General features: G+C 42.5%; 1 protein-coding gene across 1 annotated transcript; it reads right to left on the reverse strand.

Moving 5' to 3' along the window:
* Positions 1 to 10,971: 10,971 nt before the first annotated feature.
* On the reverse strand, positions 10,972 to 11,655 carry NAA11 (N(alpha)-acetyltransferase 11, NatA catalytic subunit). Its single transcript, XM_012647187.1, has one exon. The coding sequence runs from the start codon at positions 11,650 to 11,652 to the stop codon at positions 10,972 to 10,974; it is 681 nt and encodes a 226-aa protein (XP_012502641.1). The 5' UTR covers positions 11,653 to 11,655.
* Positions 11,656 to 12,775: the final 1,120 nt, after the last annotated feature.

Below are 12,775 nucleotides of genomic sequence, written 5' to 3' on the forward strand. Positions count from 1 at the left end.
CGCTCTTGCTCAGGCTGGTCTCGAATTCCTGACCTCTAGCGATCCTCCCGCTTCGGCCTCCCAGAGTGCTAGGATTACAGGCGTGAGCCACCGTGCCTGGCCCACCTTTTCTTTTTAAATGAATATGTAGAAAGTTTGTTTGCTATATTTACAGGGATTCACTATCTTCTTCATACTTTATGCCTTAAAATATCCACATGCATGCATATGTTCATAATTGCTGGCACGGTTATTGCTTTGATGGTAAGTTCTCTGAAACACTGTTTTCTGGACCATTAGAGAGGAAAAAGACAATGATCACTGTTATTTTATACCAGTTCAAATTTGAGAATAAAAATCTTTGAAAGTAACTATGTTAGTAATTACATTTACATGTCTTTTTATAAATTACAGTGCAGTTTTTTTTACACTATCTCATTATACAATAACTCTGAGAACACAGAAGTCATCTTATTTCTATTTTATAAATGAGAAAATTGATGTGCCAGAGGATATCCAGGTGGTGATAAGACAAACTAGGACTAACATGTAAGCCTTTGGACTCTGCGGTCTGTGATTTCTGACTCTATTAAATCACTTCCTGTGAAAATTGCTCAACTTGCTAAGAACCGTGCTCTCTAGGTAAGCTTCTGTAATATGCAGTTGAGGTGATGACCCCATTTCGAAGGTGCAAAATCCATCTTAATTCTGGTTAGGAAAGCAATGTATGTATGATTTATAATGAAAAGATTTTTTTTCAGAACTTCACAAAAAGTAATTCCCGTGTCCATGTTAAGGAAACATGGTGTTTAAATAACCCTTCCAGTGCACCTCAAGGAAATGATCTGTCTTTCAAGGGTTCAAAGAACCATTCGTGTCTAGGGAAAAGCATACAGAAGGACCCTGATGAGTCACGTGGTCCATTCCTTTGGTTTTTGGCTGGGTGCTGTGTTGCTAGGTTCTTCCAAGAACTTGGTGATGGGACGTGAGGAACTAATGACACGTGAGTGGAAGAGCAAGCGGTTCCGGAACTTGCTAGGTGTCTGGTTCGAAAGAGACACTGAAGGATTGGAGATTTTTGTTCTAAAAGCAAATTAGGAAAACTTCAGTGTGATTTGTATGTTGAGTGTCCTCATTCTTCAGGCTTGTTCTGTCCACAACTATTGCCAAGCTGTGGCTGTTGTTTGAAAAGAAAGGATGGGAGGAGAGAAGTAACCACGACACAAAAACAGAACGCTCTAAAAACAACACACATGAGATAATCACATTTATGTGAAATGTATACGCAAGCAAATATAGCACATGTTCACACGTATGTAAAACTTTATTTTTAAATGAATTTTTAGAGTTTAGGTTTACAGAATATGGGCAGAAAATAGTTCCCATATACCACCTCTCAGCCCCTCCCGTATGTTTTATAATAAACAAAAATGTGTTATATCTGCTTTGCTTATACTGAATTAATTTAAATCTGGAGAGTATTACCATAGAAAGAGCTCCCTTCAGACTATCTTTATGAAGAATCCAATGCTTTGTACTCATCAGTGATTTTCAGATGACAGGGTGCAGAACAATCACCTGGAGGCTTGTTAAAAATACAGAACTCTTTGTAAATCTGAGCCAGAGTCAAAGAAACTGCATTTTGAACATAGAACCTGGGCAATTCGGATGCAATAGGTATATAAACTATACTTTGAGAAACACTAGGCTAGAAATTCTTATCTCTTGAAAGTGTTTCTCATACCATCTCCACCCATTTATAAGTCTCCTGTTTCTTAACACAAAAACAAAACAAAACAAAAAAAGACTAGTAGTCTTTTCAATCCCGTCAAATATTGTCAGCACGGAAAACGATTTTAGCGTCTTAGCTAATTTATCAACCAATGAACACAATAAATTGAGAGTTAAAAGTAATATTTTTAAAAATCTCATAAACCATTCACTTAAGAGCCAAAATGAGAAAAAATATATCAAAGCATCCCAATAGAAGATATAATGTTGATTGTTAATACATTTCATACAACCGTATATATAACCATTTTTTGTAACACACACATCAGTGCACTATGTCTTGAATTTTTATTGAAATTACTAGGACACAATCTCAAAGACAAAACAGAATTTATGTGAATGCATATTTAAGGATCATATTCTGAACTACTTAGAGTCTAATATCCAGAACGGCCTAAAGGCTAGTGACGGGAGTTCTGGACGGACCGCACTCCCCGTGCTGGAGACGAGCTTTCAGACCTTGGTGGTCCAAGCGTGGTTCCCGGACCAGCACCGTGAGCACTGCCTGGGAACGCGTTAGAAATGCAGACACTCAGGCCCTACTCCTGAAACCAAACCTGTGTTTTTAACAAGATCCCCCAGATGGCTTAGCTACGTGTAAAAATTAGAGGAAATTTTCAGCTATTTCAGAGTCTGGATCTTTTCCAAATCTTCCTGGACTTTGGACTAATTTCTGACGTTACTCCCCACGTCTCCCACACACCTACACACCTCGTTATTTTTATTTCAGATGGTTGTCTCTTGGTCTTATCTCCAGAGGAAAAACCACACATATTCTTAACTAGCTAACTCACAGGTTTCATTTGCACGTTTCGCTCTTTAAACCAAAGAAAACTTTGCATTCTGACGCTTAATGACTTTGGACAATTTGTGGACAGACTTGAACCCACCAAGTAGTTTCTTTAAAGCTCAAGTAGAGGAAGGTGTGAGGGTCGTTCTCTACAGCTAGTACCAGGGTATTCACGCCATCCGCAATCCTACGTCCTTGCTTCAGAGCTTTGGTCTTCCCAGGATTATGCTTAGGCAAAAAGCGGTCAGTCCATTCAGAGAAAAAAAAAAACATAATTTGTCCTGCGTAAAAAAAAACGATGCTATTACAAAAAGCAGTGCAGGAGGCTCCCACAACTTCAGTGTTTAAAAAAGCCGCGGCTGCTGCCAAATCACCTTTTACCCTGGAACCACTTAAGGACACAGTCCTCTATGCCCCAGGCAGTCTTAGTATTGTTGCTTATTTTACTTTCATTATCTACATAGGCACAGCCCAAACTGGGCAGGTTGCTATCATTCTGCCTTCTCTGGGTATGAAACTGGGAAAAGAGGATGTAATGGAAACAAACGCAGACAACAGTAAATAACGCTGCAAAAGTCAGAGATCATTTCTTATTTTCCAATTGCTCAACTCCTATCGTCGAGTTACCAGAGACAGTCAGCCAGCATGCCTGGGTGCTAGAGAGAAATCATTCAGGTAAGCTGAGGCTACTCCTTCTGTTTCTCCGTCTGCCGAGCTGTTGACACAAAGACATTGACAGAAGCTCAAGGAAAACGTGGAATATTTCATCAGTAAGATGCTGCTGTCCTCGAGACAGATGTTAGAAAGCTGTAATATTTTAAAATAAAGAGATAAATACATGCTTGAGAGGGAAGAATAAAATAGTTTTAGAGTTAAGAGAAAATTAAAAAGGAAAAATGAAAAGAGAGATTGTATCGTATTGGCACATGAAATTGCAAATCCCTTTTATGTAGGAAAAAAAAACCTTTTCTATCTGCCTCAGGCAATCATTTACCATTAGGCAGACATTCTTAGAGCGCACCGGGGTAGATTTGTAAGAAGTGCTTAGCGGGGCTGATTATGATTACAGAGAACAGATTTATCTCTTGTTATTAGATGGTTAATGTTAGGGCTTGGACTTAAATCCATATATATTAGTTTTGTGTTTTTTTTTTTTTGAGACAGAGTCTCACTGTGTTGCCCGGGCTAGAGTGCCGTGGCGTCATCCTAGCTCACAGCAACCTCACACTCCTGGGCTCAAGCGATCCTCCTGCCTCAGCCTCCTGAGTAGCTGGGACTACAGGCATGCGCCACCATGCCCGGCTAATTTTTTCTATATATATTTAGTCGTCCAGATAATTTCTTTCTATTTTTAGTAGAGATGGGGTCTTGCTCTTGCTCAGGCTGGTCTCGAACTCCTGAGTTCAAACAATCCGCCCGCCTCGGCCTCCCAGAGAGCTAGGATTACAGGCGTGAGCCACTGTGCCTGGCCCATATATATTAGTTTTTACAAAAATTTAAACATGAAAAATGTTACATCCTTGGGTAATTCACACTTGGTAAACGTAAAAATAACATTAAGTAATGACGGCTCTCGGTTTATCCAGTGACGTTCACTGCAAAGGTCGAAGCACTTTGTCTTCACTTATTTTTACTGAAGAAAAATAAGAAGGGATTATAATTGTAGGTATACAAATATTTGCATTTGACACACAGTTGCCATATACCGAGTTAACATTTTTAAACAGCAGATTCTTACATTTTCTGAAATTCTGCTGAAATTTTAACGTTTCCGTAAATAAAATGCAGTAATAATAGGAAAGCAGAAGGAACTCTGGCTTTGAATGCAAACAGACGTGGGTTCAGATCCTGGATATTTACTTCACTTCTTTGTGCTTCAGTTTCCTCGTTTATAAGACAGGGATAATAATACCTACTTCAGAAGGTTGCTGAGAGGGTTGATATTAATAATAAAGGTTACAGCATTGTGCATGAACATCACAGGTCCTGAATAAATGGCCAATTCACATCATTACAAAAAACCAAATTGACACAAACAAGCAGATTAGAGATTCCAATTTAATTACTGGGTGTCCTTTTCTTAAAATCTCCAAGTTCTGATTGCAAACTAGAAGCCCCTTATCACCTTCATCCACGGGAAGGGGAAGAACATCTCCTCAAAAGGGGAGGACAGGACCAAGGCGGGGGGGCTCCCAGAGAAAGGAAGGGGAACTAGAACACCTCCACCAGAAAGGAACAGGATGGGGGTATGAGGTCTGACTTGATGGTCCTGACTATCCCCTCAAGGATGAAAACCCAGATAAATAATGGCAAAGACTGAAACCTGGGAAGCTTCAAGAATTTGGCATTTCTAGGAGGAGACAATTTTGCAGGATATCCACACCAAACACAGGACTACTACAAACAAAACAAAACAGAGGCACGGTGCGAGCAGGCCAAGGAAGGTTCCGGAACGGCGGGTCTCAAACTTCCTCAGCTCTTGCGCCGTGCCGCAGGCTCTTACATCCAGGTGTTCGTGATCCCAGCAGGGTACAAGGAAGGCTGTTGGTCGTGGAGAGGGAGGAGCCACTGAGGTCACCGTGAGATGAGCCTGGAGCGGACGCCGCAGAACAGACAGGCCAAGCAGGGCTCGGAGGGGAGAAGCGGTTGCGACACGAGGACCCGCGATGCTGCTGAGAAGGGAGGAAACGGCAGTGAGCAAGGGGGGGCTCCGGGCTCCGACGGCGCTGAAAGAACACTGGTTTAATCAACGACAGGCTGCAGCCACGGATCAACGGGGTCCCCAGTAACCGCTGTGGACTGGAGTGGGAGTCGGTGAGAACTCGGATCACCGCACGGAGACCCACACGGGGACCCAGCGCTCTCTCCTCCCTACCGCAGGACAAATGGACTTTTCCTCACACCTAAAGGCCATTTCTGCAGGAAAAAAGGCAGGAAGGAGAATACTGAAAGACTGAGATTTACACAAAAGAATCTATAGACCTAAAGAAACTCAAGATAATGTTGCTCGCCATCTTTAAATTCTATCCTATCCTACTTCCACTCCAGAGAAAATTTATCCCAATTCTAAAGAAACGAAAGGCCTTTTTAGTTCTTGGTGAGTTAGATGCAACGTGTCCAATTCTATAAGTAATATTTTCCTTCCATCAGACCTGGACGGGAAGCCAAAATACCCACTATGTCTCTTCATTCATAATTTAAAGCACCCTAATTACATTAGCTAACAGGAAGTCGTGTCTTATACATACATTAGTTTTCTCTCCTTTCCTTTTTAAAATTATTACGTGGATGATTTGGGAGGTTCATTCATTCAATAAATATTTACTGAATACCTAACATGAATGAATGATGTGGCAGGCATTAAGGAAACAAAGATAAATGAGACACAGACCTTATCTTTAATATGTTACAAAGGTTTGTGTGACGTGTGAATGTGATATTTAAGTTAAAGAAAGGCCAAGAGTATTACTGCCCATTTTAACTGCAAACAACAGTGGAACCCCAAAGCTGTAAAGACCATTATCTTTTCTCATCTATCAAACGCACACAGAAGTAACAAGATGGAAGTTGACTATTAATGCACAGGGCAGTTAAAAAGCATTTTTATACAAAACCATCATTCCAGAAAAGTCTGTTTCCAGAATAACAAGTAAATCAAGTTGCAGAAGGCACTATTACGCAAAATCTTACTTTTTAAAGTAAGTTTGCTACAACAGAAGAGGAAGATGATGTGGAGGAACACGTCAGACTCTCATCACCACCTCTTTCAATTTGTTATGAATGCTGTTAATATAGGCATGCAGAAGAAGTTATGTAATATAAAAACTAAACATTATGTAGCTGTTTTAGTTGTCTCAGTAACTACTGCTTGAAAATTTTAAGAAATTAAACCTAAAAGTCATATGACACTGTCATAAATGCTCTAGAATAGTCCGTTGTTTAAGGGTATAGACATTTTTCATAAAGATCCCCTTTAAAATATGAATATTACAATCCTTAATTTCTTAGTTTATTAAATTCAGATTTTTACATTACCAGGTTTTCTTCAAGGTGGGCTATTGAAGCCTGAGAAATATATGCCCACTTGCCAACATGGCCTTATGAACACAAAACAGAATTTTATAGCTCAGTTACTTTAAAAAACAAAAAAATCCTATGTTCTGAAGACATTAATCTGTAGAAATGACATTGCAATATATTTTCATAAGGCTTTTACTCTGTTTGAACCACTGTCCATTCACAGAATTCTCCACCTTCTACCTTCTTTACCTTTTCTATTATAAAGCTCATGAGATTTTATATACCGAAGCATAGATAAAGTACATAATTTAGGAAAAACCTGTTCTTATCCGTTGTTTCTGACAAAGTTGGTATTTCAGTCATCCTAAATGTACATCACATACTGATCGAAAGGTGACGTCATTAGAGATTATAAATAATTCAGCAAATGGCATCTATCCGATTAGTATTTCAAAACAATATTTCGTCTCTTCCCACCCCCTCTTCATCTTTGCAGAGTGCAACTGCATTTGAGATCTATGGTTTCTGGCAGATCTGGGTTAAGGTTACACTAGGAATTTACCAGACCTGTCAGTCTCTAACTTCCTTCCGTATTTCATTCTATCATTCCAGTTATAATTAGTTGTCTGGTAAAATTAAGAACAGTCTATTTCAGCGAATGCTCATGTGAACATTTAACAACTTTTTGTTACAATGACAGCTTAGTGACAGAAGGAATAAACCAGAAAGGGAAAGTCACTGAAGTAACCTGAGTCAACTCAGTATTGCCGGCTCGACTGCAAGTGCTAAGGTTTTGCACTTTTTTGTTATTGATCATCAAGCACACACGTCTTGTCAGGGCGTGAGCGGCGGGGTGACGGCAATCCTGCCTCGACCGGCGTGTTTTCCACTGACCTGTCTTCATCGCTACGGCTCCCGAGAAACTGTGCCGGTGAGGAGCGTTGATTCGGCTGAATGCTTTGACATTCGGCTTGTCAGCGGGAGCTATTTTAATCATTAAGATGCATCTCCCTCCCAAGACTGCAAACTGTTGCTGCTCACACACAACACTCTATCATTTGATTACTGTGGAGGACAAAAGAACCTGAAGAGTTACTATTACTACAGATTACTCTGTAAGTTTTAGCTCTTAGTATGTTTAACTACGTGAGGAGTTGTGCTTCGCAACTCACGTGGATTGTGTCATTTAATCCTCACGACTGCGGAGTGTGACTGCCTGAGTTTGCGGCCCTGCTCTCCACTCTCTATGACATGCAGCCCTGTGACACGATTTCCTCATCTGTGAAATGGAGTAACAGTGCCCACCGCACAGAATATCGTGAAGAGTAAACGAGACACTTCATAGACGGCTCTTAGAGTAGTACCTGCGACACAGTGAGTTTTCACAGTGTTGCTAGTAATTTTTATTACCATTTTTCAGATGAAGACAATCAATTCTCCTTCACCAAATATCCCCCTCACCATCACTCCCAATTTTAACTGTCTCTGTTGCCCAGACTCAAAAGTGGACATGAGGGAAAATGAAAAACTCTTTCTTTCAGGACATTTTTCTGTAGGTATTTAAACGTTAGCTCCACAGGAGGGAGCATCACAATTGTGGCAGGATAATACTTTTGCGGTCGGAGCCTTTTTAATTTTTCCCCTGTTCTTTCTTCGCTGTAGCCTTTCCCCATTCAGGCAGCCAGCCCTATGTCCTGGTGAATCCCTGTCGAACGGGATAGAAGCGAAGCTTTAGACAGTTTGGGGGATTTCAGAGTGCAGGGGTCACTTTTCCCAGGCTTTAATGAGAAGCATAATGGCAGGGAGGTGACAGAATCCCACGGTTTCCCGTGCCCAGGTTTGTGCACGAGCAGAAGTAGGTGTCGTGTGTATGCAGGCGGCCCCAGGCAGCCTCACAGAGTTCCCCGAATCACGCCTGCAGGGAGGCCAGGATGATCCGCTGCTCCTAGCTGGGTGTGGAGACGGAACTTCCCGCAGTCTAGAGAGCCGTCGAGGTGTTTCCTACCATGGCAGAAACTACACTGTATGGCCGCTCCTTTCCCCCGTGGGCATAAAGCTACCGCATTTCCCAGCCTCCCCTGCAGTTAGCCGTGGAAGCGGGACTGACTTTTAAAACTTCTGTGAACAGCTATGGGCCGCTCTCTCAACTGTGAATGTAGGCGGATGCGCAGGAGTATTAGCGATACATGAGACTCTGGTATTTTCATATCATATCATAGCTATTGAGGGTACCTCAAATCATTTATACGCAAATGTGCTTTGAAATAACAGTAATTATTAGAACCGCTGCTAGAGTTTTCATTTCATATGCTAATAAACACATGTTACTACAACAAAAATATTTTAAAAAAAGAGTTTGGTAACTATCTCAGTAAAATTGTTTTCCTTTGTTAATCTCAAATAATTTTTACAACTTTTAAAAACATTTTTCTGAGACGGGGTCCTTATGCTTCACCAGAGTGCCAAAGGGGGCTACAGAAGGAAAGCTAAGATGCCTGTTCTAGACGGGTCCCTGAATGACTCCACTGCGTGGGGCTGTCTTTTCCTCTCCACTCCACGTCTCCACCGCACTGCTGACCCACACTGTAGCATGATGTCAGAAATAAGATTCGACTGTGGTGAGTTACTGAATTTGCAGGTTATTTGTAGGAGCAGTTAGCCTATGCGGACTAATGCACTCTTGCTAGCAAAATGGCCCAAACATGGCAGAGAGTTCCCAAGACTTGAAGAGGCCTCTAGCTGGAAAAGACCCAGAAGTGACTAGTTAGGACCAAAGATTGAAGGTGTCTCAACAGATACCAACCTGGAAATATAATATAAATACCAGTCTTTCCTGATCATTGTTGTATACCCAGCTCTGCCACCTAATGCCTGGCAAATAAACATTTTTATGGATGAGTAAATTAATCACATAGCATTTTTAAAAACTCTATGCAGTATACGTCACTCATAACTGGACTTTGCCATGAGAAAGTTGTTGCATTTTGCAAATGTAAGGGTCAGGTGACCAAATTAAGAAGTTAAAGCTTCTAAATCGCCAGTAGCTCATTGACCCTTCCTAAGGTAATACAAAGTTCTTTAATGGAAGAAATACTGTGGTATTATATTATTACAACAGAGCTGTTCCTAAGACATCAGTCTTTTAAAATTACTTTTTAGTGGCTTCTTAGTATTAGTGTTTATTAATAAATATAGGAACTGTTTTTGCTCTTTAACTTTTCATGTTAATTTTCACACATTCAAAAAAGCAAATAGCTTAAGGAACACCGAGGTAGCCATTTCCGAAACTCAACAATTATCATGTGTTGCCATTCTTACTTTACTTCCCCTCCAGCCTTTTTTCTCCTTTGGCTAGAGTATTTTAAGGCAAATCCTATCCATCATATTATTTAAGTCTGTATCTCTAATGCATGAGGACTTTTTTTTTTTTTTTTTAACACAATAACACTACCATTTAGTTCACCTAAATTAATAATTCCTTAATAGAATATACTCCATGTTCATATTCTGCCTGTCTCAAAAATGTCTTACAATACTTGGTTTGTTTGAATCAGTATCCAAACACTGTCCATAATAGTTGAGTTTGGTTAATTTATCTGTAAACTGTGTTTTAATAGGAAATTCTTCCTTTTTTTTTTTTTTCTTTAACATTTATCTGTGAAGAAGCAAGGTCATTTGTTCTGCAGAAATTCCCTCATTGTGGATTTGGCTGTTTGCACCGTGGTACAGTTTAGTAAGTCCTATTTTTCTATAAAAATGATAGTTCGATTCCATACATACGTATAATTTTCTTTTGGCAAGAGTATTTCATAGGTGGTACTGTGCCTCCACGTTGCATTAGAAGGTATGTGATAGTTTATCCTCATGTTTAGTGCCGTTAAGATTGAACACTGCCTTCAAGTGTTATGGGCCTGATGCATCACTACAAAATGCTCCAACTTCCCCCTAACAGTGTTGCCCACTGGTGGCTGTCGGCTAGATCCAGTATTTCAGCAAGACTTGCAAAACAGTAATTTTTATAATTCTATCATTGAATTCTGTAAAGAAAGTTCTTGCATCAACTACGTGGTTACCCTGAAATGCAACTCATATTTTAAAAAAGGCAGGATAAATGCTTGTTTTTTTAACTGAATTTCATCTGCTTTCAAGCGTGAGTTGGTGTCCCGTTAGCTTCTCAACTTCCAACAGCGAACCATGAGCCTTCCTCCAACGCACCCTGCACTACTCCCCACGGTCATCAGGCAGTTTTCACCGGAAACCCGGCAGGGCCCGGATGGGATGGGATGAGGCGGGATGGGGCAGGCCAAGGTATGTACGGCGCAGGGATGTGGGACAGCATTTAGGATTCAGGAGGGACAGGGTCAGGGAAGAGAGAATACCTGGAGCACGCTCTAGGAGGTGGAATCCACGTCTTCCGAGCTGTCCTGCACGTCGGTGCTCTCCCGGGACTCGTTGGGTTCCTTGCTGTCACTGCGGCTGTCGTCGGCAGCCACGTTCTCCGGCCGACAGGCCTCTCCGGAACCAGACGACGTGCGACCCTGGGTCTCCCGGGAGCTGAGCGCCCCACCCCCGGCCTTCCTCTCCTCCAGCTTCCGTCTCAGCTCTTCCGCCATGGGCGAGAGATCCCGCTTCATGGCGTAAGCGTCCTCCCCGTCCGCGTAGTACCGGGGCTCCACCTCGCTGACCCGGAAGTTGAGGGTGTCGGCGTAGAGGTGCAGGGCCGCCCGGTTGCTCTTCCGCACGTGCAGCGACACGTACTTGGCGCCGAAGTTCTCGATCATGGCCCGGCAGGCCTGGTCCATCAGCTTCTGGGCCAGGCCGAGGCGCCGGTGCGAGCGCTTCACCGCCAGCGAGGTGACGTGGCCGTGCGGGACGTCATCCGGGTCCTCCTCCATCTTGGCCAGGACGTAGCCCACGATCTTGCGCTCCTCGTCCTCGGCGATGTAGGAGAGCTGCGGCCAGGACAGGCCGTGGTAGAAGTAGTACTTCATCTGGTAGTTCTCGGGCAGGCACAGGAGGTTGCAGTGCTGCATGTTCATCAGGTCCTCGGGCCGAGCGCTGCGGATGTTCATGGTAGCGGCGCGGGGGACGCCACTCGGCCTGCGGCGACCGGGGGAGGAGCTACCCCTGCAAGGGACGCCGCCTTCCCGGGGCCGGAGCCTGGGGAGCCGGAGCCACGAGGCTGGACGGCGCAGGATGACGGGAAGGCGGAAGGGGCGGTGCTAAGCGGGGGCTTCCGGAAGTGCGTCACCCTGTCTCAGCCAATGAGGTTCTCACTTCCTTGTGCGTGTGGGTGCACGTGAGGTTAGCGGGTAGGGAGCGAGGAGTTCACGGTGATCTCCTTGGATGTGAGCGTTCGACCCCGTGCTGCTGTTACTCTTTTGTTTCGTTTTTAACTTTGCTCTTTGGGTACATCTGAATAAGTTTTCACAAACTGAACAAACCCATAAAACCAGAACGTGGATCTAAAACCAGAATATTGTGCCCCAGCCAGTGCCTCCCGATGACGTGTCCCGAGAGCGACCATCACCCGGACGTCCGACTGCTCTGTGTAAATGGAATCAGCGCGTCATTCTTTTTGTGTCCGTTTTTTTTTTCACTATTCATGCGTTTCAGCATGAATAGTGTATAGTTGAGGGTTCTTTATTCCATGGCCTAAATATATCACAATTTTTTCATCCATTCTGATGATGACCATTTGTGTTGTTTCCATTTTGGGACTAGGATGAGTAGGGTGGCTGAGCGTTCTAGAACATATCTTTAGTGAGCACGTATCTATGTTTACCAAGGATTAGAATTGCTGGGTCAGAGGATATAATGACGTTCAGCTTTTATAAATACTACCAAACAGTGTTTCAAAGTGATCGCTCTCCGTCGTCGAAAACATTTGGCATTTCCCCATGTTTTTCATTTTAGCCATTCTTGTGTGGAGATGGAAGTATGACATTGTGGTTTTATTTTGCATTTCTCTGATGGCTGGTGCAGTTGAGCTCCTTTTAATATATTTATCAGCCATCTATCTCCTCTTTTGTGAAATGGCTGCTCTAGTTGTTTTTATTTTTCATTTTTATATTGAGTTGTGTGTGTCTTTTTCACATTAATTTTTAGGAGGATTGTTTTTCCAAAAATAATTCTGGATATGAATCCTTTGTCAGAAATATTTGTAATGAATGTCATCCTTTCTATTGGTTGACT

The sequence above is a fragment of the Propithecus coquereli genome, unplaced genomic scaffold (genome assembly GCF_000956105.1).
Source record: "Propithecus coquereli isolate 6110/MARCELLA unplaced genomic scaffold, Pcoq_1.0 Scaffold26, whole genome shotgun sequence".
NCBI classification, from domain to species: domain Eukaryota; kingdom Metazoa; phylum Chordata; class Mammalia; order Primates; family Indriidae; genus Propithecus; species Propithecus coquereli.

Bases quoted from the DNA above. Each gene is read 5' to 3' on its own strand.
- NAA11 (XM_012647187.1), bottom strand. From the start codon at position 11,652: ATGAACATCCGCAGCGCTCGGCCCGAGGACCTGATGAACATGCAGCAC.